We start from the raw sequence: 27,660 nt of genomic DNA on the forward strand, positions 1-27,660 counted from the left end.
ACATAGTTATTCAATCATGTGTCCTGTTAGAAGAATGACTTAAGATAACTAGGTTTTGTCAAAGTTTTGTTACTGCATGAATTGTAGGTTACGTTGCATAGAACTATACATTTTGGCATTATGCTATTGAGGGATTTTGGGGTTTCCCTTGTCATCTTGTATGTGACGTTACTATTGCAATTAGTTTTTTCTGGGTTGTAGCTAATTATATTTATGCGTGATTAACCAACATGTTTTGATTGATTTTGACGATGTTTTCTCCAATGTAATAACCTTGAGGGTCTGCCTTGGATTTTTTTTTTTTTTTTTTTAATTAGAATTTTAACTTATGACGTCTACTTTTGATAATTGTAATCTTTATCATCAGACTAGGACACTAAATAGTTTTTTGTGTAAGCAAAGACTGAACTTAGATCTCTTATTCGACCATCAGAAACTTTATTAGTTATGCTAACTGGAACCAACTTACTTTAAATAAATACACTGATGGGCAATGAGTTCTCAACAACTAGAAATATAGCATTTCTCTACCATCAAACACCCCAAAAATAAAAATAAATAAATGTAGTGCATAGTGGTGGCTGGTGGCTGGTGCATAATGAGAAAGTAATTATAATTTAAGCGGTATATTGTAAATATTCTCGTAGTTATTCTGCACTAAATAAATAAATAAATAAAAACGTAGTTTAGAGTTGAAGTTGACTTATGTGACTATGACAAATGCTTGACAGTTTTGGTTAGGAACCTGTCATTCTGTTGCCGTCTTTCATATGTCATCACATGTGTGTGCGAACTAAGACTTGAAATATCTGTGTTTCACACGTGTCATTCGTCACTGAGTTGGGAAATATGAATTGGGGTGGTGACCAATCGTGCTTTAGTTTTGATGCACTCCACATGATAATAGCCGTCGTGAAAAATATAAAGTTGGGCTTAAATATTACCCATTTTTAAAGCATCTTTTTACTTAAATGGTGGGTTTTGTTGGTTGGGCCAGGCCCAAGTTCCACATTGTATCACGTAGATTTCTTAAAAGAGGTTAGTATGGTAGGAACTAGGAAAAAGTCTACTTCCAAGAAATTCTCTAACCCGATGCATCATAAAACCATTCACTTATACTTTTAGTTGCATGATTTATTTAGTGAATCATGTGACTTATTTAAATAATAAATGTAGATTGTTTTATAAATTGTCACATAATAAATTGAAGAAAATTCCTCCGGTTTAGATAGTTTTATAAATTGCACATGCAAATAATCTTTTTATAAACTAAGTTTTTCTTTAGATTTTTTTTTTTAAAAAAAAAATTCCCCTAATCCATTATGTGGCAAATTATAAAACAATTGCCATCTCTAATGTCTAGTACAAATACTAAGGGCAAGAAAAATTGACGAAAGGCTAGAAAACAAAAAAAGTATCTACCACAAATACTCGACTCTCTTATGCTAGGCACTCACACTTGACAAATGATACTAGAGAAATTTTGCTAAAATAAGCCAAATTAGTGTAAAAGAAATCATAAGTAGGTGAATGTTAACATACGAACTCCCATTAATATCACATGGCTCTTTCTACCAAATATGTCATCTCAAATGCCACATGGCTTCCCATAAATTTAAAAAAAAAAAAAAAAAAAAAAAAAGTCACTTGACTCATTAAAAATGTCTGTGATTAAAAATACAAGTAAATAATCTTTTCAACTATCACATAGTGAATTGGAGGGAAATTCCTTCAAACTAGTTTAAGGGTAAAGTTTTTCCTTTTTGATACACACCTCTCACTCCCTCTCAACCTTGAAAGAACTGTCAAAATACATTTCTTTTAAGTATTGCAAGATAATTACACAAGGTCATCAAGCCTTTTACTATACTAGGCATAGACCTTCGACTCCTATTTCTTACAAAATTACTTTTTTATTTATTTATAAAGAATATATTACTTATTTAACAATAAGACTTTCCTTTTGGGTGTGTATATATATGAGAGAGAGAGAGAGAGAGAGAGAGCGAGAGAATCTAAAATGGTGAGGTTCCCTCAAAGACAAAGAATGTGGTTACCATATTGTCTTCACTTTTTAGTAACTTCTCATTCAAGGATCGAAAGTTTATTAGAGACGACATATTTGGTAGAAAGAGTCATGTGATATTAATGGGAGTTTTTATGTTAATGTTCACCTACTTATGATTTCTTATACACTAATTTGGTTTATTTTAGCAAAATTTCTCTGGTACCATTTGTCAAGTGAGTGCCTAGTACAAGAGTCAGGTACTAGACGCTCTTTTTTTTTTTTTTTTCTTTTAGCCTTTGGTCAGTTTTTCTTTCCCTTAATATTTAGTTTGAAAGATCAAGTTGTCGTGTGAAATAGACAGTTGAGATATGAAAGGGCATTTAACTAAAAACTATTAATGTCTTAACCTGATATTAAAATAAGATCTCTAGAATTGAATCTCACCAAGACTATAAAAAAATAAAAAATAAAAAAANACTATAAAAAAAAAAAAATAAAAAAAAAAAACCCACACACCAATCATCATAGAACGAATAAGGTACTTGGCTCAAATTTCATTTACACTAAAAAGAAACTTAATGGTATTATCATTGAATAAGAGACTAGGATCGAATCTCACCTACACCAAGAAGAAACATAATGATGACCATAATGTTTGAGGTACTGATACGTACCTACAAGAATAGAACATGGGCAATTTATACACAAGCAATTTTCCTGCTCAAATTTTTGGTTCCGGAGAGTTTTTAGTTTACCATGGTACTAGATACTTTTGTTTTGCCCTATCTTGTCTTAATATTTTGCTCAGAAAATGATATTGTCGTGTGAAATAGATAGTGGCAAAATTGGGTTACAAAAGGCAATTCAACTGAAAGCTATCGTCCCAACAACAAGAAGCCACTTGAGCCCTGAGGTTGAGCTTAGTTTTGTGCTTCATTTTTTTTCAAGGTAGCAATGTTTAGGTACTCGTGTACCTAACTTATTATTATGCATCACACTACTTTACCCAATTGGTTATTTTCCCTACTAACTGTAAGTAACAACCGATAGAGTCAACCAACATCCCCATTAGGCCATTGCCCGCTGGGATCAAACAACAAAGGGCCAAAGTATTATTAACATGAAACTATAGATATATATAAAGTGCATAAAGCTTCATTTGTCACATTTTGTCTCAGCCTAAGGCTTTAAGATGCAAGTCTTTACTCTTTAAGTCTCAAGCTGGACAGATCAGAAACCCAGAAAAGCTTAAATGACTTAGGATTAAAATTAAAAATAAACTCCAAAATGCCAATTACCTAATTTTACAGAACTTCATCACATGGACCTCAAGTTCCTAACTCCATCACATTGATCTGAAGTTCCTAACATCATCTTAAGCCAATGATTTAATTCCATACCCAACCTTCTGCTTTGGTTTTTTTTTTTTTTTTTTTTTTGGGGTTAACTGATATGAAAAGATTTGAACATATGATATTTATTCCATGATGATTTCTCTCTTCTTATTTGATAGGAAGACTATGAAATTCACTTAGAAGTAAAAACAACAGATACATCATGGAGAAGAGTTTGTTCTAGAAAACAGGGATGTACTCTCTTTAATTAATCCAAGCAAAAAAGTCATTAATGACTAAGGATCAAGTCAAAATACCAATTAATTCATTTTTCATGTAAGCAAGATTTGAACTTAGATTCCCTATTCAAAGAAAACAGAGTTAAGTAGTTGAACTAAGTAACTAAAACCCACTTACTTCAACCTTCTTTTTATTTTTTATTTTTTTTTTGGGATCAAGAAACTTCTTAAACTGTTAAACATGAAATTCCTGGACTTCGTTTCATATTCCAATGATCCACCCATAAGGGACAAATGATAATAATTATAATTGTAATCATAATTACTAACGTATTTCATGCAGTAGCACACTTTGATTTTGTCCACTTTTTCTTCTTGATCGAGTTGTGCTGACTAATTGAATGAGTGACTGAAAATTAGAACGACAATCCCGCCTTCAATTTCTGCTTTTGCCACTTTTTGCATGTTTGGTTAGTGAAGGGCAAAACGCATCGCAATGAAATCGAAGAAAAGAGAAAGCTGAAGCATTTCCTTCACTTTTTGCGACAGCATTACTATACTTGTGAGTCGTGAAGATGAAGGCTAAGGATTGAGGTGTGTACCACCAATGAGCCCTACCATGTGGCGTTGAAAATCAAGAAAACTTAAACAAATGATTTTATCACAAAACCAAAAAAAAAAAGAAAAAAGACTTTGATAGAGGATTCTCCAGCTGGAGAGGTCAAAATTATGAGGGTTTGCAGTGCTGCATGGTCAACCTGTTTAGAATTTTGAAGTAACTTCGGCTTGGCTTTTTTTGAATGCAGTGAGAATTGAAAAAGTGAGGACCATATTTTAGTTTTTTTTTTTTATAAAAAAAATTTGAAAAACCAAAACCGCACATACTTATGTGAGCAAGACCCGTGGTGATATATAGTATTTCGAATCCATGCAACATCACACTCATAATAACAAGTAGGTCTTACAAGTCTGTGTGAAAATCACATGTTATTATTAGTGTAATATTATATACATCCGAAATATCAGATATATTTTTTTTTTAATTGAGAGAGTGCAAGATTATCTAATCTTCTTAAATTTTGATTTATATTTTTCAAACCAACACCTCAATATTAATCATCTATTCCTATGGTTGAGTGTAACGGCCCTCTTGAACAATATACTGCATTATTTTGTGACATGACAATATGATGTTAACCTAAGTTGTGAAATAATGCATATTCCGAGTTCCTTTCTTTTAAGTAATTGGTTCAAGTTAAAAGCTTTGTAGCTTAACTGGCACGTTTTAGATTTTTAAAGAAAATATCTATAGTTATTTATATCCCCACTCTTAACTATCGACATATAAAAAAGGTAACTGGTTCATATTTTGTACAATATAGATAAGCGCAGCAATAGCAATATAATCATAAATTATCTCCCAAAAAATAATTACCATATTAAAAAGAAAAAAAAAGGAGGACACCATGTAAAAGATATATAGCTTTTCGGTGCATCAGGCAGGCCCCCATTAGTAGATCAACGTTGAAGGTGCAGAACATTGTATTCTTGCTGAATATAATAAATGTCATCAAAGTGGTTTTGGAAGTTCTACATAAAGAAAATTAAGTGTCAATTTTACGGAGCAGTTTGTTTAGCCTTGTCTGGTTACATGATAATATTCCTGATCATCATGCTGGGGTTGGTAGACCAAACTTTGCTTTCTTATGACTTAAAGTCGTGCACTTTTTCCTTCCACGATATGGAAAGTAATGGAAATTAAACAGGAAAATCAAATTATATATGCTTTTTCTTTCCTTCTCTTTTTTATTTTCCCTTTCCCTATGACTCTTTATGTGAAAACTTAAAAAAGTTGCCGACTGTTTTGGGTTAAAAATTATCAGGAGGGAAGCTGCACATGAGTGTCATAGATTCAAAGTGTCAAACCATGTGTTTTTCCAGTGGGCAAGGAGCAATGCCAATTTAGTGGTCCACAGCTCAACAGAGGCGAGGCTTAACTTAAAATGTTGACTCAAAGCCCAAGTAACAACTTCTTGGTGTTATATATACACTAATTATTGTTGCACACAATTTGTAACACAGCACCATATACACACCTTGTTACATATATGCTAATTATTATTGCGTAGTGCACACAATTCATTATAATTGTGAAACCGTGTTTTTCAAAACATGATTTCAGCTGTTCTGGACGGAGTGTAATTATCACCATTTATGTGTGTGTGTATAAGTGACTTTAGAGTACTGAAATGTGAATTTGAAAGCTTTAATCTCGCTGGTAATAACAAAGTTTAAGGTGGTAAGTATAAATTCACCTACCAATATGGATTGAACACTGCATATTTGGGACTTACACCGAAATTATCACCTTTCTTGTCAAATTTTTAAGTTTTTAATTATCTTCATCTTTCTTTGCAAATGAGAGGTTTGTGAAAATTGGAGTGATTGAACAAACATTTGGTTAACACTCATTTCATCATATAGTTGTAGATCATATATTCTTCATGGTCAAACTTTAGAGGAAATGAACACATGGGGAAAAGGCAACACTTTATTCATATTTGATATGAATCCAAAGTGTAATGATACTTTAATCAACACTAGAGAAGGTGCTTCATTACGTTGAGTGTGATAATGAATCAGTAATTGCTCGGCTGACTTGCAATGGTATGGTATTCTTAGCAAAAGAAACATCTCTAAATGCCTAAAACAGAAAAAAAGGATGGCTTAGGTGGCACCAATGTGGCATCGACCTAAACACTCCAATACTTATAGGCTAATAACTTCTGCCTGAAAGATAGAAATTAAGAGGTGAATTATAGAGAATTTTCAATGATAATTTATTATTTCTATTTTATAAAAAAAAAAATACATAACATAATAATTTGATGCGGGATGCAGAAACGTCAAGAAGCAGAATACGTCTACTTCTAAAAAACAAGAAACAAAACACATTTGCTTCTGAAAATAACCTTGAATCTATGCGGGTTTCTTGAATCCACGAGGAGAAAAAATTCTAGAATCCACCAAAAAATAAAGAGACAAAAAGTCTGAATTTTATTAATTGAATAATTGTTCAAAAATCGTTTATAGACTTAGGGGCTTATTTAATATATTATGAAATAACTCCTAATTAATAACTAACCATAACATGAACCAAATTTGAACTAAAAAACATTAAGAGCACCTAAAAACAATGAAATAATAAGCCTAAACCTAAAATAAAGAAAATTACAAATTAAATACCAAAATTAATAAATTACAATAATTAAATAGTAAATTGTGTCCTACGTCATAATTATAGTTAGCTATTTTTTTCTTTTTTTCTTTTTTGAGAAAAAATATATACCACCAACATATACTCATGCGAAATATCTGCCTCAAAAAATTTGAGTTCGTTTTGGCTCTTATTGAGGAATAGTATGCTCGATAGAAACATATCTTGAGAACTTATAATGGCTGATGATGAGTATTAAATGTAAGGATCAGGAAAACAAAATTATAGCACATGAATAAGATGTCTTTTGATCATTCTTCATTCAGGTGACTGAAAGGCTCAAAGAAAAGCCATATTTGTAAAGCAATATCGCTTTTGACAGAGAGCTTCTGCCATATATATGGTAAAAGTTCATAATGCTACCTGTCATGGGAATATTGTTGTCAAATTTGTGAGTAAACTCTAAGAAATCTGGTGTAATAAACTGATACTTTTCTCAGAGCTAACAGTTGGTTGCCCAATCATCTAGAGGGGATTGATGGATTTGGATCCGATGCACCATCCAATTAACACTTAATGTATGAGGGAGCAGTTAAAAAAGTGAAAATGCAAAAAGGTAAAGGTGAAAAAATTTAAAAAGTAAGTTGAAGGTTTAAATTTAGTGACTAAAATTAGAAATAAACTTTTTAAGTTTCAATTTCATCCTTTGAAACAGTATCGCACAGTGCATCGAATCACGATCCGATATATGAGTAAGCGCATCGGGTGTGTTTATACATTAAAACTCATCCGCATGCAGAAATAGATTTACTATTTGGGTTTTTATACTATTATAATTGTTTTTTTTTTACATCGATTTTTATGCGTTAAAATATGAACATTTTAAATATGTAAATATTTCCGTATTAATTGGGGATATTAATATAAAATAGTGGATGTAAACAAGTGTAATTTTCCCTTAATATTTTAGACACAAGAGACATGCACATCCCATGGAAACTAACTCAAGTTTATTGTTCGATAATGTCTGTCAAATATTTTTAAGAATTACGTTGGCATGAATTTATATTAATAAATCTAGGAATATAATAACTTTTTTTACAATGATCTGTTGTGAATTTGTGATTGATGCATAAAAAATGCCAATATTAATGAAAGATCTATATGAAAGCGATATTATTTTAAGCACAGCTTATCATCTTAAGAAGTTGTAAAAATGTTATATCTCTAACATAGCTGGTATTGTCAACGAATTCTACCTCAATTTTAGATAAAATGGTACTGAGATTTCAGGGAAAGGAAAAACCGATGCAGGAGCCACCAAAGAGGATCAATACACTTGCAATAGACATTGATTGTTGGTAAAAGTAATAAAGCAGTGGATTCTGTAGCTAATTGAGAGTCTGATATAAAAGGGATTAGTAGTACACAGTGACAATCAAGCCCTTTTCAATTCTATACCAATATCAGCTTCAGTCAAACTCTGGAATCAATTCAATTACGTAGGCACTTTCTTGAGCAATTCGAAATTGCAGGATTAATAGTAATCTATGAGTCACATGGCAAAGTGATTAATAATTTAATTTAATAACCAAGCCATGATCTTCTTTTTAAGTAAGGAATTATGCGTAATCTTCACTATAATCCCTAGGAAGTTCTCCTAGGCTACCATGAAAAAGTGTATAATTAGTGGTACCCAAAATATACAATTTTAAATTTTTTTGTTTTTTTGTTGGGATAAGAACCCAAAATTTTCAATTGGTAAAGAAAAAGAGAAAGGGGAACAACCTGATTTAAAAACGTTCCACTCATTCCCTTTGAGAGTGGTGGTAGTGGGGGAAGTGCAATCATTCATCCAACACACCCCACCCTCATCCCCATATCCCATTGTCACCTTTAATCATACTCACTCTCTCAATTCTCAGAAGTCCAGCTAAAAAAGATATCATAAGCACACACACCTTGTCTCTCTCTCTCTCTCCCTCCCTTTAATCATACCAACCCCATATGAGAAACCAAAATATGTAAATAACTTTAGAGTCGGCAACATAGTTCACATCAAATTTTACAATTGTTTGAAGTAATAAGTAGTTAATAGTATTGATGAATAATAAAATAGTGTATGCGATGAATTCATGTGATAATAAATAATAACATGTCAATTCAACGATTAGATCAATTATTTGGCGCTTTCTAAGTACAATGCTGTGGTACTTTCTCTTTTTACATTTATGGTAAATCCTAATAATATTTCGAGAACACCTGATAATTACCTAACAATTATGAAAGTTATTATGTAAACTGTTGTGTTTGTAGCATCCTTCCGATCCCTCTAGAGCCTCTACCATTTAACTCTCCCTTAAGCTCCCAAATTTGAACTTCTTTAAACAAATAGAACAAAATAGAGATTAGATGAGGTGGGAGAGAAGAAGAGACAAAGAGAGTTAGCTAAAGAAACTCATATAATTTTTAAAAAAACACCCCCTCTCATATCTCATAAGTCATACCCACTCTTCCCGCCTACACCACTCCAAAAGCCTCAAACAATGAACAACTATCCTTATCCCTTTCCTTTACCTTTCTTCTTCTTCTTCTTCTTCCTCTTCTTCATCTCTCCTTCCCTTTCTCTCACTCCTCCAAATGACACACACTTCCTCACACGTTTTCGTCTCCAAACCGACACTCACGGCAACCTCGACTCGAACTGGACCGGCCTCGATGCCTGCACTTCTTCCTGGCGTGGTGTCCACTGCTCCTCCAACAAGGACCGTGTCATCACTCTCTCTCTCCCATCTCTCAACCTCCGTGGACCTCTCGACTCTCTGGCCCATCTCGACCAGCTTCGACTCCTCGACCTCCACAACAACCGCCTCAACGGCACCGTTTTGCCACTCACCAACTGCACCAACCTCAAACTTCTCTACCTCTCTGCCAATGACCTCTCTGGAGATATCCCAACACAGATCGATTCGCTAAATCGGCTCCTCCGTCTCGACCTCTCCGATAACAACATACGTGGCCCGATTCCGAAGCAGTTGTCGAATTTGACTCGGCTCCTCACGCTACGGTTACAGAACAACGTGCTTTCGGGTTCGATTCCTGATCTCTCTGCCTCTCTTGTTAACCTCAAAGAACTGAACTTGACCAACAATGAATTCTACGGAAATGTACCTGATGGGTTGGTGAAAAAGTTCGGTCAAGGAAGCTTTTCTGGGAACGAAGGGCTATGTGGGTCGAGTCCTTTGCCTGCTTGTTCGTTCACCAATACATCTCCAGCGACTGCATCGGGACAGAGTCAGACGGTGCCATCGAACCCGAGCTCGTTACCAGAAGCGCCTGTAATGAGTCGAGCAAAAGGAGAATTGCCTTCCAAGAAAGGGTTAAGTACGGGTGTGATTGTGGCTATTGTGATAGCGAATTGTGTTGCTTTGTTGGTGGTGGTGTCGTTCGTGGTGGCGCATTATTGTGCGAGGGATCGAGGGTATAGCTCCGGCTCGATAGCCGGGAGTGAGAGTGGGAAGAGGAGGAGGAGTGGGAGTAGCTATGGGAGTGAGAAGAAAGTGTATGCAAATAATGGGGGTGCAGATAGTGATGGCACTACTGCCACTGATCAAAGCAAGTTGGTGTTTTTCGATAGGAGGAAGCAGTTTGAGCTTGAGGATTTGCTTAGAGCTTCGGCGGAGATGCTTGGAAAAGGGAGCTTGGGGACGGTGTATAGGGCGGTGCTCGATGATGGAGCAACCGTGGCTGTGAAGCGGCTCAAGGATGCGAACCCGTGTGCGAGGAAGGAGTTTGAGCAGTATATGGACTTGATAGGGAAGCTTAAGCATCCAAATATTGTGAGGTTTAGAGCTTATTACTATGCCAAGGAAGAGAAGCTTCTTGTCTATGATTATCTTCCTAATGGGAGCTTGCATTCGCTTCTTCATGGTTAGTAATTCTAGTTTGATGTTGTCATAGTTTTAATGTTTGAATTTAACTTGATTTGTGTGTATCAGTGTAGTTCTTGATTTTGTATAATGTGTGATTAAGGAATTTGGGACTAAGACTTTGTGTTGTTGTGTAATTAGGGAATCGGGGTCCGGGGAGAATTCCTTTGGATTGGACTACAAGGATCAGCTTGGTGCTAGGAGCGGCTCGAGGACTTGCAAAGGTTCATGAAGAGTACGAAGGATCGAGAATACCACATGGGAATGTGAAATCTTCGAATGTACTTCTTGACAAGAATGGTGTAGCTTGCATTTCTGATTTTGGGCTTTCCTTGCTTTTGAACCCGGTTCATGCCATTGCAAGATTAGGAGGGTACAGGGCTCCTGAACAAGCAGAAATCAAGAGGCTGTCTCAAAAGGCAGATGTGTACAGTTTTGGGGTCTTATTGTTGGAAGTTCTAACAGGGAAAGCTCCATCTCAATACCCTTCACCAACTCGGCCTCGAATGGATGAAGAGGAACAACTGGCTGTGGATCTTCCCAAATGGGTTCGGTCGGTTGTGAAGGAAGAGTGGACTGCTGAAGTGTTTGATCAGGAACTTTTGAGGTATAAGAACATTGAGGAAGAACTTGTGTCAATGCTTCATGTGGGGTTGACTTGTGTGGTGCCACAGCCTGAAAAGAGGCCAACAATGGTGGAAGTGACAAAGATGATAGAGGACATCAGGGTGGAGCAATCTCCTTTAGGAGAGGATTATGATGAATCGCGCAATTCACTTTCTCCTTCACTTGCTACCACAGAAGATGGGCTGGCTTGATGCTCATCTTGCATTGCCTCAGTATTTGCCAGTTGTTGATCCCATGGTTGTTTCTATGCTAATCTTCCTATTTTTATTTGCATTATCTCGCTGCAAATCCTGGCTGTCAGCAGACTATTTTATCAGACCCTATTTTGTTGTTTCTTTGTAATATTTGTAAGTTTTATGTTTCCGTTGTTGCTGGTAGAAAGACCTGATGGTCTTGTCCATTACCCAACAAGATAGTGCTATTTAGTCCTCTGTAATGTAATTTAGTTTCATCATTAATTGTTTTCAATCAAGAGTCTCGAGAGTGATGGTAGTTCAAGCAGTTTTATTGTCTTAAGTGCAATAGTCTCAATAGTTATGGTAGTCCAAGCAGTTTTATTGCTTTCAATGCAAGAGTCTCGAATGTGATGGTAGTTCAAGCAGTTTTATTGTTTTGAGTTCAAGAGTCTCGAGAGTTATGTGGTAGTCCAAGCAGTTCTATTGTTTTCAGTGCAGAAGTCTCAAGAGTTGTGCAGTAGTCCAAGCAGTTTTGTTTGCACGACCAATGGCCTAATTACTCCTCTAAGTTTACTTAGCAATAACCAAGAAAATAAGATTATTTTCTATATGTAATCTGAACCATTAAATTGATTTCAAAAGATCTTTTCCATTGTGATCCTACTTCCTAGCCTCTTATCTACATCAGTTTGTACATTTTTCTTTAATGAAAAAAAGTTATCAAATATCTTGAATATTAGTTTATAAAATATTTTTGAAAACTTTCCATGAAAAATGACAAAAACTTTTTTTTTTTTTTTCTAGTTTTTTATATTTCTCATGAAAGTAATATCAAAACTTTTCTAAAATAATCTCTCAAAAAATGCCCGAAAAACACCCTGTTAACCGGACCCTATTTTAATTCATAACATTTGACCATAGTCAACATTTATAAGTTCCAATAATCTGTTAGTTACACGGTCTAATTATAACTTATTGGAGGCAGCTGGCATTTATTGGTTTCACCAAGAATGGCTTTATTGCTTCATCTTCATTATTTTACCTCTTCCCTTTTCCAGACAACACATGGCATTTGCTTCAATTGTGTTTGAGCATAAGGTCAAAACACTCATGAAGACACTTAAGCTTGTTTCCACCTTTCTTAAAACAAAGAAAAACTTTACCAACATGAAAGGAGCATTATAACTCATATTCTTCAACAGACAACCTAATACCTTGTACTGGAGAAGGGTCGGTGAAATCAAATACTACTTAACTATTTACTTCTTTTACAAGAATGTGTCATTTGCAATTGCAGGCATGCTAACAGCAGTTGTCTTAACCCTCCCAATTTTTGTATCCCACTTTCAACACCAATGAAATAACAATATGAAGCATTATTAGCAGTTTAATAGCACATTAAATATATCAGAATTTCATAATACATGATACAGTAAAACAATTTCAATCTATAATGTGACTACTTGGAACTGTATATCTTGCTCTCAAAACCACTACCAGTACACTCACCGTTACTAAACTATTCTACTCCAACTAATGCTGCTGTTAAGTTAACAACATTTACAATTATAAAAATACAGGACAAATAGCACCACACTAAGATGCAGGTATCAAACAAAGCAACCACTGGAAATAATTAGTGCTTAGCATCTGGCATGTCGGAACCTTAACACCACTCATGTACACTTTAAGTGGCAAATTATAAATTAAAAGAACCATTCAAGCCTCAACAAATAGTAGCTGGCAGCTGAATTAAGGTGCCCGCCAATTCTTCTAAGGTCTATCGACTTGACAAACATCTGAGGTTACAAGACCTAATAATGCATCAGGTTGGTGTTTCATAAATGTTAGCTAATCCTTCCACTTTGATCAATCAGTGTACCAACTTGCTCTCCACATAGCGCTTTTGAGATGTTTCCAGGCTCTAGAAGATTAAAGACCACGACTGTACATAAAGAAATATAATTTACTTGGTATGAGATTCAATCCTCAAAGATAGCCCAAAAGTACATTCCAGTTCATTCTATTACCATTGAGAACTCAACACATCCAGGTTTTTGAAACTCACCCACTCACACAAGAAAAATTAACAGTTGGATAACATTGACAACACTTGACATTTGTTAAAATGATAAGACTAATTTTCTATGCCTCAAAATGATGCACTGTGATAAGTAACCAAATGAACTCAAAAATGCATGAATCAATGTAAAAATGAATCCTAAACCAGAACAAGTACAACAAAGTACACAAACCAGGAATGCTGTTCTCATCACAATAGTTCAGTGCCATTGTGTCCATGGAGGTGGCACCTCTGGCGGTCAAATCACTGAAAGAGATGTGCTCAAAGGTAAAATTGTTGTCACGGGAGGTACAGTCATACACACCATCAACATTGGTACCCTTGAGGACTGCATCAGCGTGAACTGAGAAAAAGAAAACTACATTCACGAAAGATACAAAGGGGTGTGTGTGCATGTCTGTTGTGTCTGCATAAGTTTACATATCTCTGTGTGTGTGTGTGTGTGTGTGTGTGAACATGGGAGAGAGAGAGAGAGAGAATGTGCACCAGTATAATTTAAATTTTAATTGAGTAAATCAAATACAATAACTTTGGAAGAGATAGAGACATACTTTCTGAAGCTCGAACAGCAGCAGCTGTGTCAGTGGAAAAGGTTGGATTTCCAAAACCAGAACCAATGCCACCAAAAATTACAACTCTGCCTTTTTCAAGATGCCGGATAGCCCTTTGCCTACTATATGGTTCAGCAACCTCCAACATTGTGAATGCAGTTTGCACACGCGTCTGAACACCCAACTTCTCTAATGCTGACTGGAGCAACACAGAATTCATCACAGTTGCCATCATTCTGGTGCATATCACAAGTTAAAATCTTTCATTACACAGAAAACAAACAATAGAGAACATGCAAGATGTGTGTGTGTGTTTAAAAAATGAATGGAAGACAATTTCCTCATTGCAACTAAAAATTATTATTGTAGTAGCAATATGCCCATGCAATGAAATGATAAACAAAATCATATATAAATTAAAGAAAATAGTTTAATAGTAAGATTGAAATTGAACAACAAAATAGACAGCAAAAATAAAAGAACAAATATTACGTTGAGAAACACAAGAAAAACTGAGCTTTTACCAAAACCAAAAATCATAATAGATTATTAAAATAAATGATGAAAGCTCTTTTAAAAATAAAAAATAAAAAATTCCCTAGGTTGGGGGGAAGGGGCTGGTAAGAAGAAAACTCTTTTTTTAATTTCTTGGAACTTTTGGTAATTAATCCAAGTAGTATTTTCAATTTCTAAAAACTTCCATAATAAAATATTACTTAAAAGTTAATTGTGTCAATAAATATTAACATAATTTTATAAATTTGTCTCTTAAGTAAGAAAACAAATAATTACGCACTTGAGCACAATAACAAGATCAATGTACCCATTCCGTAAACATCTGCTGGAATCTTTATTTTTTATAGATAATTATGGATAATGGTGGTAAGAGAAATGCAGGGACAACCCCTCGCTCTGGCTGCAAAGACTAGAGTAGTAGAGCAGTCATGGTGTCCCCCAATTTTGGTAATATGCGCCTCTCACACTATCATGATAGTGCGCCATGATTTTGCAACAAAAACCTCTCTCATGGAATACCACGCCACCCCTTCCTCAAGAGGGAAGCGCTCAGCCTTAGGCACTAGAAACATCCATTGGGATATTACTCTTAACGAACACAAAACAACATCATTTGGACAGAAAAATAGGGAGAGGGGGGAAGACGTTTTCAGGCTAGCTAACTACAAAAATTTGACAAACCATAACAAAGGGGCACATTTACATTTTTTTTTTTATAGGTAGCACATTTACATTGTTGTAAAGCCTATGGTGTAAATTGTAAGCTTTGAAAGTAAAGGACCAATTTAAAAGCAACCTCGAACTTTTTTTTGTTGATGTGAAACCTCACCAAGACATGGCCCTTTGGATCCACCCCTAGGGAGTAAATCACGAATACATGACCCTACCCGCCAAAACTGTGTACTAGGTAATCCAGGGGAACTCTTAGTGGGAATCGAACCCGAGATGTCTAGGTCTACAACTCATCCCAACTCCCAAGCCTCCAACCACTAGGCTGCACCCTGACGGGTCAAAGCAACATCAAACTTAGAAAGTGTAAAGAACATTTTTGCCATAATAATTTTAAATCTAGTTATAAAGTACCGCATGGCAAATGCATGCTGTAAATGTGATAATACATTGAACCATACAATGCAAGCATGTACGTGTAAGACTCAGCAATGTTTCTTAAAATAAAATGGTAGATTATTAAAATAACATAAAAATAAATAAAAATAAAAATTAATGAAACTAAACTTCTAGTAATATAATTTTAATTTTAGTATATTTAAATTTCTTGAAAATTTGGTAATAGAGTTTTTCTTTAGAGTAAACAATGTTAATGTTAATCATTTTAATATACTTATAGCGTGCCATGAGACTTTAAGAGGGGGAAAAAATACACACAAATATATATATATATATATAGAGAGAGAGAGAGAGAGAGAGACCAGAATGTACTAAACATATAGGGTAAAGGGAAAAAGGAGAAGGCAGTCACATGATAAAATCATAGCATTTAATACATTAACTCAAAAATATAATATTCCTCATTGCCAAGGAGGCAATGGATCTTGAACTCACAACCTCGCCCCTTCACCTAGCATTTATAAGGGGACAAGGTGGAGTTGAGGAGGTGTTAGGGAGGCAATATCAACTGGGTCATATAAAAATCCTACTTGAGCGTACTAACATACTAGTATTCTCCATCCCACCTTATCATGAGGCAACAGAAAAACCCCACTTTCTCAGAGAGAGAGAGAGAGAGAGAGAGAGAGAGAGAGAGAGAGAGAGAGAGAGAGAGAGACTTCTCTAATGCTGACTGGAGCAACACAGAATTCATCACAGTTGCCATCATTCTGGTGCATATCACAAGTTAAAATCTTTCATTACACAGAAAACAAACAATAGAGAACATGCAAGATGTGTGTGTGTGTTTAAAAAATGAATGGAAGACAATTTCCTCATTGCAACTAAAAATTATTATTGTAGTAGCAATATGCCCATGCAATGAAATGATAAACAAAATCATATATAAATTAAAGAAAATAGTTTAATAGTAAGATTGAAATTGAACAACAAAATAGACAGCAAAAATAAAAGAACAAATATTACGTTGAGAAACACAAGAAAAACTGAGCTTTTACCAAAACCAAAAATCATAATAGATTATTAAAATAAATGATGAAAGCTCTTTTAAAAATAAAAAATAAAAAATTCCCTAGGTTGGGGGGAAGGGGCTGGTAAGAAGAAAACTCTTTTTTTAATTTCTTGGAACTTTTGGTAATTAATCCAAGTAGTATTTTCAATTTCTAAAAACTTCCATAATAAAATATTACTTAAAGTTAATTGTGTCAATAAATATTAACATAATTTTATAAATTTGTCTCTTAAGTAAGACAACAAATAATTACGCACTTGAGCACAATAACAATATCAATGTACCCATTCCGTAAACATCTGCTGGAATCTTTATTTTTTATAGATAATTATGGATAATGGTGGTAAGAGAAATGTAGGGACAACCCCTCGCTCTGGCTGCAAAGACTAGAGTAGTAGAGCAGTCATGGTGTCCCCCAATTTTGGTAATATGCGCCTATCACACTATCATGATAGTGCGCCATGATTTTGCAACAAAAACCTCTCTCATGGAATACCACGCCACCCCTTCCTCAAGAGGGAAGCGCTCAGCCTTAGGCACTAGAAACATCCATTGGGATATTACTCTTAACGAACACAAAACAACATCATTTGGACAGAAAAATAGGGAGAGGGGGGAAGACGTTTTCAGGCTAGCTAACTACAAAAATTTGACAAACCATAACAAAGGGGCACATTTACATTTTTTTTTTTTTTTATAGGTAGCACATTTACATTGTTGTAAAGCCTATGGTGTAAATTGTAAGCTTTGAAAGTAAAGGACCAATTTAAAAGCAACCTCAAACTTTTTTTTGATGATGTGAAACCTCACCAAGACATGGCCCTTTGGATCCACCCCTAGGGAGTAAATCACAAATACATGACCCTACCCGCCAAAACTGTGTACTAGGTAATCCAGGGGAACTCTTAGTGGGAATCGAACCCGAGATGTCTAGGTCTACAACTCATCCCAACTCCCAAGCCTCCAACCACTAGGCTGCACCCTGACGGGTCAAAGCAACATCAAACTTAGAAAGTGTAAAGAACATTTTTGCCATAATAATTTTAAATCTAGTTATAAAGTACCGCATGGCAAATGCATGCTGTAAATGTGATACTACATTGAACCATACAATGCAAGCATGTACGTGTAAGACTCAGCAATGTTTCTTAAAATAAAATGGTAGATTATTAAAATAACATAAAAATAAATAAAAATAAAAATTAATGAAACAAAACTTCTAGTAATATAATTTTAATTTTAGTATATTTAAATTTCTTGAAAATTTGGTAATAGAGTTTTTCTTTAGAGTAAACAATGTTAATGTTAATCATTTTAATATACTTATAGCGTGCCATGAGACTTTAAGAGGGGAAAAAATACACACAAATATATATATATATATATAGAGAGAGAGAGAGAGAATGTACTAAACATATAGGGTAAAGGGAAAAAGGAGAAGGCAGTCACATGATAAAATCATAGCATTTAATACATTAACTCAAAAATATAATATTCCTCATTGCCAAGGAGGCAATGGATCTTGAACTCACAACCTCACCCCTTCACCTAGCATTTATAAGGGGACAAGGTGGAGTTGAGGAGGTGTTAGGGAGGCAATATCAACTGGGTCATATATAAATCCTACTTGAGCGTACTAACATACTAGTATTCTCCATCCCACCTTATCATGAGGCAACAGAAAAACCTCACTTTCTCACAGAGAGAGAGAGAGAGAGAGAGAGAGAGCAAAATCAATGAAATTGACAACAACCCTTTTTTCTCAATCATACCATACCCTGACAACCAACCCTCAAACATTACACGCCCGTTCAACACTCCTTGCGAGAACTGCTCAAGTATGAGATTTGTGCTGAAACAAGTTTATTCCTTTACATACTTTGTGCTCTAAAAATTTATAAGAAAGTTACACGCTTAACTTTTAAAGGTACATATGGACCATTCATGAAACAGATGTAAGAGAATTAAGAATTCAGCTTTACAAAGGGTCACATATTGCTAACAAAACAGTCCTAAAACAAAAGAAAAATCCAATATCTTGTTGAGTGCATTTTTAAAAGCTTTGTCATTTGAGACACCATCTACAGTTTTATTCTAGTTCTATAAATAGAACAAGTAACTTTCAGCAACAGAAGAAGCAGTGGAAAATGGGCATCAAAGCACATTCAACCAAATTCATTAAACTTTCTTTAAAAAATGCAATAAGATTGCATATCATATATTCTGAGAAATTATCATTACTAGACACACAAACACACACACCCAAAAAAGATAAAAAGTTAAAGAAAAAAAATTCCTAAAACTTCACCTCACATGCTTCATTTCAGGTATAACCACAATTAAAGGAAAAGACATTATAATTCAAGAATGCAAAGCTTTTATCAGCAACATTACCCTATCTGGTATGCAGTACATCTTTCTAAACCTGTTGCAGTTACCCATGTATCTCCACAAAAGAAGTTACGACCTCCAACAACAATTGCCACCTGGGATATTACAAAAAATAAGTACATTAGGTATCAAAACCCAAACCATCAGCAAACATCCCGTGTTGCAAAGAATAATCATGCGAAAATTAATACCTCTACACCAAGGCGGCAAGCAATTGCAACTTCTCTTGCAATCAACATTACAACCTGCCAAAAAACATAACAATTAAATTCAGGTTACAGCACAGATAACATATTAAGATGGGACGATTTACTTGACAAAGAATCAATATCCATGCTTATGCCATTAAAATTTCCGCACAACAACAAACCTTTGGGTCAATATTGTTAGGGCCAGTGCCAGCAAGAGCAACACCACTAACTTTGAAGACTACTCTCCGCCATCTAGGATTTGACATTGATTTTGATTTTACATTGTTTATTGGACCCACAGGACCAGGCATTGCAATTGCAGATCTGCAACAGCAAATTTGATAAAATATATAGAGAGTATTAAAATGTTACCGTTAACCTTTTGATGTTCATAAAGACAAATGCACACATATGGCTCTTTATTCAAACTGACGTAATTAATATATAAACTAGGAAACCAATATTCAAGATAAAAGACAGAGATAGAGAACATTAAATATACAAACAATCAAACTTGGGATGCACAAATGAAACTTTACATTAAACCGATCCTAATGATGGTAATACAACCAATTACAATGGAAGTCCATGCCTACTAAACGACCAAACTCTACAAATAAAATTTACCTGAACTTAGATCACCTTACATCCAGAACAGGAAGGACTACTTCAAATATTGGCTCTTAGTATCACATAAGGAATTATGCAATTCAAATCTATCCAAACACAAATTTAAGCTCAAAAATACTGATGAAACGCTGAAAGTAAAAGCAAATCACCCTTCTATTTGGTTCCACTTCACTACATTTTAAGATCACTCCCATGAACTGATCAAGTAGGAGAAGATATAGGGATTCATGATGCACAGAACTCACCACAGTGATACAAGAATAATTAGATTATCCCTGCTTTAGTTTCAGGAAGAATGTGACAAGCTCAAAGCATGAAGTCAAGGATCAAAGAATTCCTATCTTATAAGCATCTATAAATGTAAACATACATGACAACGCAAATTAATTACATGTAAAAACAATTCCATTGGTGTATATCAACCACGTCAACAAAAGTATGAACAGAAATTGTGAAAGTTACATTTAGTTAGAAACAAAAGCTACAACCAATATGAAATTATACAATATGATTGGACAGGCAGATAAAGATTTCCAACAAGTTCATCAGCCACAACCAGGATGCCAATTGCAACCACTTTGCAGTTAAACAACAAACAAGGAAACCAGAAATTTTAGAAGCACAAGAAGACCAGCCATGTATACTTTTCAAGATAGGCAGCCAGTTAAGCTTTTGGATACCAGCCTATAAGATTAGATGCTGCTAGGTGCTATTGCTAAGTCCATCTAAGCTCATCCACTTTTATAGGCAAAACTGGAAAGTAGACAAGCACCTCTAAATTGCCATGTGAATGCTGGTAGCTAATTGTAAACATTCCAAATATCACAATATCACAATAATGTTGCACCTAGTGCAGAAAACTCCCACTTTTACGGGATCTATGAGAGGTGATTAGTAGGCAATCCCACCACCAATTTTTTTGGAGAGGCTGATTCACAAACTCAAACCCACAACCTATAGTTTTTGGTGGAAGGCACTTGGCATCACACCAAGACCCAATCTCTAAAGATCACAACGGTGTTCAAATAACATGTTTGATAGCAAATTCAAGCTCCTCAAGTTAGTTTTCGTTTATATTGTTCGTAAGTATACTATATGCCATACATGGAACTCTAAATTAAAACAGTAACTAGATTTATTCTATAATCCTATCCTATTTCTAATAAATCCTGAGCTGGTAAGACTAATATTTTTGTACACTAAGCATGGCTTCAACATAGCTCCATGTTCATCAATTAAAGGCATAATTTTTTTGGTAATCAATCACAAATGCAGAATAAACAAAAAAAGGCCAAGGCAACCAAATTGACAAACACTGCCATTTACAAACAACACAACTACCTCTTTGATTGCCTCGGCGTGGTCGCGGAAGATCCACCGCCTTTGTCGTCATCACCGCCGGCTGCGGCCTTCACCGGCAGCGAATTCCCGACAATGTTCTCCATGTGCTTAAACCACGGCCAGTGGCTAACCGAAATGCCACCATTGGTCATCCTCTGGCGCTCGAGCTTGTACCGCTTCTTCAAATTGTCCACCTTGTTCTTACACTGCTCCACACTCTTCGTCTGCTTCTCGCACCGCTCGCTCACCGTCGCCGCCACCTCCTCCCAGTCCCTCCCTCTCAGATTCCCACGATTCAGCTGCGTAAACTTATCCGTATACGCATCGAGAAGGCACGCGATCGCCGCGTCGCTCCACTCCTCCCTGTCCTTCCGATACTCTCCACCGGAAGCTCCGGCACTGCCGGAGGGCTTCGATTTCTTGTTATACCCGTAATTGTTAGCTCCATCGCTGAGCTCATCGCGATCCTTCCTCTTCTCGCTCCGCACATCGACTCTTACCCGATTCGGCTCAGCACCGCCATTATCAAACGGATTCGAACAAAAACCAGCGTCATTGTAATCTTCGCCATCGTCCTCTTCCTCCTCCTCCTCGTCTCCCTCTTGCTGCTCACCGCCGTTGATTCCCTGCGGACTCGCGGCGATGGAGGAGGATATAATCGACTGAGTCTGCTGCTGCGGAGGCGGCGGCGCGTGGATCTGAGTCGTCGCTCTGGTGGAGAAGCGGTGAGGCGCGTAGGATTGGTGGAGGTGGTGAGAGGTAGGGTGAGGATGGTTAGGGTTAGGGTTAGATTGGTGACTGTGGTGGTGAGCGTGATCGTGATCGTCATCGAGGAGAGAGAAGTCGTCACAGGAGGAGGCCATTATAGAGGGGACCGTCAGTTAGGGTTAAGGGGGGTGGGTTTCGCCAACGACGACGTTAGCGGAGATGGATCAGGAATTGGAACGGGGGACTAGAGGTGTTTTGACGGACCGTGAGTTCGTGTGGGATGGGCCGTCACGGCTTTGTGACGTCCCGTTAAGTAAATGTCATAACGTAATGGTTGCTTGTGTGGGACCCTTATGAGAGACGCTGAAATTTCTCACTCTATTATACAATTTTTTTTTCATTAATTTTTTTTTTTTTTCCAAACCAAATTTGCTGATAAATCTAATGAAATTTAACATTTAAGACTCAATTTCCCCTTTTGTTGTAAATGGGTCTTTCAATGTTAAAATTGACGGGACTGACGAGTTCATGCACGCACGGACGATATCATCGATACGGACGAATCCAGACTCTGGCCAGGTGAGTAAACTATGTGCTTTACTGACGAACATATCTAGATCATTCAATGCAGGCAATCAAACCCAAAACGGTTACAGAGACAACTGTACAATCCGTTGAAGGGCAGTGATGGCACACTAAAGGGGCCCAGACGTTACCAGAAGGAGCATTAAAGACCTCCATAACTACCCAACGGCTAGAAGCCATGAGAACATATATAAGTCTCCCACATTGCTGAAGAACAGGTACATAGACACAAAAAATACTTAGAGATCTCTTGAATTCTTTCCAATTACATTGTCCATTCCTTAGGGAACTTCTTATACTGACTTTGGCATCGGAGGCTTTGTGGCAGGCACCACACCGGTGACCACCTTTAAGAATCCGACCACACAGGCCGAGGATTGCCTACATCAGCATTATTATACTGACAAACTTACGCATCATCAGTTTGGCGCCGTCTGTGGGAAACGACATTTTTTCGTGTTCAAACTCGAAATAGTGGTTCCTTATCCTTGTTATTTTTAGGATGGAGTCTAATCAAGATGCTGCAGCCCTAGCTCAGCAAGTTCAAGCCCTTGCAGCCACAGTTGAAGAACTGACTAAGCAAAACCAAGAAATGAGATTACGGCTTCAGCAAGAGGAAAATCGTTCGAAGGGTAATCAAGAAGATGAGGGGGATAGCAACAGAAGAAGTGACCATCGAAGGCCAAACACCCCCGTCGAGCAAAATTCAGATATTCTTCGGGAAATGAGGAGAGAGATGGACGAACTAAGGAATACCATCAAAGAAAAAACGGAGCGGAGTGTAGATCGGAAAGTCCGGGCGACGGATTCACCATTCACAACAGCAGTTCTCAACTGCCCAGTGCAGTCAAAATTCCGGCTACCTCAGCTCGAGCCCTTCGATAGGCTGAAGGACCCTCAAGATCATCTAAACACCTTCAAGACGACCCTGGGACTTCAACAGCCCCCAGATGAAATATTGTGTCGCTCCTTCCCAACTACACTCAGGGGAGCTGCCCGAGAATGGTTCACGAAGTTGCCGACATTGTCAATCGATACGTTCGAGCAGTTGAGCAACGCCTTCCTGCGTCACTTTATTGGAGGACAACGACCAAAGAGGACCGCTGACCGCTGACCACTTGCTTACCATCAGGCAGGGAGAAAAAGAAACTTTGAGGTCATATGTAAAACGTTTCACGAGGGAAACACTGGAGGTAGACGAAGCCGACGATATGGTGCAGCTGACGACCTTCAAGGCAGAGCTGAGGTCCAGGGATCTCGTCAGCTCACTCGCGAAGAACCCCCCAAAGACGATGGCTGAAATGCTCCTCAAGGCGCAGAAGTACATGAACGCTGAAGACGCATTGGCTACTATCAAGGACACGGATAGACCAAGGGATAAAGGAAGAAAAGAAGACGATCGTAGAGGGCAGAAGCGGGATCGTCCAGATCGTCGAATCAATGACAGAGTCAGAAGGAAGGTTGACAAAAATCCATGAACGGTAAAATTCACCCCTCTCGTTATGCCTGTTGACAAAATTTTGGCGCAGATTAAAGACGAGCATTATCTTAAGTGGCCACGGCCATTACACTCATCTCCTAACGTCCGCGACAAAAGTAAGTACTGCCGATTCCACAAAGATCACGACCACTACACCGAAGATTGTAGGGATCTCAAAGAGCAGATAGAAGAATTGATACGGAGGGGGAAGTTGCAGAAATTCATAAAGAAGGGGGAACACAACAAATTCCGAGATGAAAACAAAGGCCAACAGGGGCCTTCCTCCAGGAACGACGGCCGTCAATCACAACCTCCTCAAAATGTGGTCGGGGAGATACAGACGATCGCAGAGGGGCCTACCACTGGGGGCTCATTCAAGTCACTCAAGAAAACACATCAACGACAGGTGAATAGCGTCCATATGACACCCCTGCCAAAGTACAGACGAACTGATCAGGATATGACCTTCAACGAAAGTGACTCCAGAGGAGTAAAACAGCCTCACAATGACCCGTTGGTCATAATGCTTACCATAGAAGGATTCAACACCAAAAGAGTCCTCGTGGACAATGGTAGCTCTATCGATATCATTTACTTTTCCGCATTCCAACAATTGAGGCTGGATCCCAAGACACTTCGTCCATTCGATTCTCCACTCGTCAGTTTCAGCGGTGACAAGGTGTACCCCAAGGGCATAGTAACACTGACAGTAACAGTGGGAACGTATCCAAAGCAGTTGACTCGTCAGATAGACTTTTTGGTAGTAGATTGTCCCTCGTCCTATAATGTCATCATCGGAAGGCCAGCACTCAACAAGTGGAAGGCGTCCACATTCACCTACTGCTTGAAGGTGAAGTTTCCAACGGAAGAGGGTATTGGTGAAGTTAAAGGAGACCAAGTTCTAGCTCGAGAATGCTATCAAGCTGTTTTATCAGCTAAGGAGAACCACACGTGGGTAGTGGAAGAAAAAGAGGAAGAAAAGATGGAAGCACTGGAAGTAGTGGAGTTGATCGAGGGGAAAATGACGAAAACAACCAGAATAGGGACAACATTGAGTCCTGAGATGAGAACACGGCTCATTCAATTTCTCAGGGAGAACTTGGACGTCTTTGCTTGGAGCCATAAAGACATGCCAGGAATATCTCGAGAAGTTATCCAACACAGGTTGAATGTGGACCCAGAGAGGAAACCCGTCAAGCAGAGACGAAGGGCATTTGCGCCAGAAAGAGACCAGGCAATCTCCGACGAGGTGAGTAAACTCTTAACTGCAGGCTTTATCAGGGAGGTGTACTATCCAGAATGGCTGGCAAACGTCATCCTAGTAAAGAAAGCAAATGGAAAATGGAGAATGTGCGTGGACTTCACGGACCTAAACAAGGCCTGCCCCAAGGACAGTTTCCCTCTTCCAAGAATAGACCAGATGGTAGACTCTACGGCCGGCCACAAGCTGTTGACGTTCATGGACGCATTCTCAAGGTACAATCAGATAAAAATGGCTGACGAGGATCAGGATAAAACCGCCTTCATCACCAGCCAGGGGCTCTACTGCTACAAGGTAATGCCCTTTGGACTGAAGAACGTAGGAGCGACGTATCAGAGGTTGGTGAATAAAATGTTCGTCAAACAAATAAGCAGGAATATGGAAGTGTACGTCGACAATATGCTCGTCAAGAGCAAGGAAGAGCTCGCGCATTTGGACGACCTTAAGGAGACGTTCGATACCCTTAAGCAATACCAAATGAAGCTAAACCCTGGCAAGTGTGTTTTTGGTGTCGCCTCCGGAAAATTCCTAGGATTCATGGTGTCTTAGAGAGGAATAAAAGCAAATCCTGAGAAGGTGCAAGCTATACTCAACATGGCATCACCCAAGACTGTCAAGGAAGTCCAGAAGCTCACAGGCCAGATTGCAGCTCTTAACAGATTCGTGTCTAGAGCAACGGACAAATGCTTACCATTCTTCAAGACCCTTAAGCAAGCCTTTGAATGGACCGACGAATGTGAAGCGGCCTTCCAAGAGCTCAAGCGTTACCTCAGTAATCCACCACTCCTAAGCTCGTCCAAAAAAGGAGAAAACTTGTACTTATACCTGGCAGTTTCGTCTACAGCCGTCAGTGCAGCCTTAATACGAGAAGAAGATAGGAAACAGCTCCCAGTGTACTACGTCAGCCAAGCTTTCTAAGAAGCTGAATTCAGGTACCCGAGGATCGAGAAAATCACCTTTGCATTGATAGTAGCCTCGCGCAAGCTCAGGCAATACTTCCAGGTAAACCCGATCCTAGTAATGACGGACCAACCCATCAAGAAGTCTATGAGTAAACCCGAGGCAGCCGGGAGGATGGTCCAATGGGCAATTGAACTCAGCCAATTCGACGTGGAATATCATCCCAGGACGGCCATCAAAGCACAAGCTCTGGCTGACTTCATCGCCGAGTTCACTCACCTAGACGAGCCGAGCATTGCCAGCATGGGCGAGACATGGGTGATACAGACTGATGGCTCATCAGCCCAAAAAAGAGGGAGAGTAGGGGTCGTCATAACCACTCCTGACGGAGAAACATTGAAATATGGAGTCTAGCTAAAATTTCCAGCCACCAATAACGAAGCTGAGTATGAAGGAATTCTGACGGGTTTAAGACTCGGAAAAGAGCTTGGGGCCAGCAACCTGCTAGTCCAGAACGACTCAAAGCTAATAATTAGGCAAATCATAGGATAGTACGAAGCAAAAGAAGAAAGAACGCAGAAATACCTCAAGTTGACGAAACGCTTGACCCAAGAGTTCGAAAAAGTGGAGTTCGTCCAGATTCCGAGAAGCCAGAATATGGTCGCAGATGAAGTTTCAAAGATAGTCTCGTCGGAAGAGACTAAATCAGTGACGGGCTTGATGATGGAGATACAAAGAAGCCCCAGTATAGAAGAAATCTCAACATTCGCGGTCGGGGGCACGAATAGCTGGATGACGCCCATCATGTCCTTTCTTCAGGATAGCCATCTGCCCCAAAACACGGATGAAGCTAGGAAGATCAATAAGAGATCCGCCAGATTCACAATTCTCAATGATACTTTGTACAAAAGAGGTTTCTCCATGCCCTACTTGAGGTGTGTTGACGAAGGAGAGGCCGAATACGTCCTGAGGGAGGTCCATGAAGGGATCTGTGGAGATCATGCAGGCCCAAAATTCCTGGTAAGAAAAATTATGCGAGCAGGTTACTTCTGGCCGACCATGCAAGATGACTCAGCAAAATTCGTCAAGAGATGTGACAAATGTCGAAGGTTCGGGAACGTCCAACGGCTTCCGTCAGAAAAGCTGACGACGATAACGTCTCCATGGCCATTCGCACAATGAGGAATCGACATCGTTGGCCCACTACCTCAAGGCAAAGGTCAGGTAAAATTCTTACTAGTTGCTATTGATTATTTCACTAAATGGGTTGAGGCAGAGGCATTAGCAACCATCACCGAGGCCAAAATCCAGGGGTTCGTATGGAAGAACATAATTTGCAGGTTCGGGATCCCA

At 37.9% G+C, this 27,660-nt stretch overlaps 2 protein-coding genes across 2 annotated transcripts; one reads left to right on the forward strand and one right to left on the reverse strand.

Moving 5' to 3' along the window:
• The first annotated feature begins 9,137 nt into the window (after positions 1-9,137).
• On the forward strand, positions 9,138-11,855 carry LOC112024927 (leucine-rich repeat receptor-like protein kinase PXC1). Its single transcript, XM_024057576.2, has 2 exons — positions 9,138-10,728; positions 10,869-11,855. The coding sequence occupies exons 1-2, from the start codon at positions 9,345-9,347 to the stop codon at positions 11,543-11,545; spliced, it is 2,061 nt and encodes a 686-aa protein (XP_023913344.1). The 5' UTR covers positions 9,138-9,344; the 3' UTR covers positions 11,546-11,855.
• Positions 11,856-12,891: 1,036 nt separating this feature from the next.
• On the reverse strand, positions 12,892-22,407 carry LOC112024934 (uncharacterized). The gene is made up of 7 exons (XM_024057587.2): positions 21,374-22,407; positions 19,582-19,726; positions 19,403-19,456; positions 19,215-19,306; positions 14,165-14,400; positions 13,786-13,956; positions 12,892-13,475 (listed from the first exon to the last, which is right to left on the reverse strand). The coding sequence occupies exons 1-7, from the start codon at positions 22,234-22,236 to the stop codon at positions 13,378-13,380; spliced, it is 1,659 nt and encodes a 552-aa protein (XP_023913355.1). The 5' UTR covers positions 22,237-22,407; the 3' UTR covers positions 12,892-13,377.
• Between the last annotated feature and the right edge of the window lie 5,253 nt (positions 22,408-27,660).

This window comes from Quercus suber, unplaced genomic scaffold, assembly GCF_002906115.3.
Source record: "Quercus suber isolate HL8 unplaced genomic scaffold, Cork oak 2.0 scaffold_215, whole genome shotgun sequence".
In the NCBI taxonomy this organism is placed as follows: domain Eukaryota; kingdom Viridiplantae; phylum Streptophyta; class Magnoliopsida; order Fagales; family Fagaceae; genus Quercus; species Quercus suber.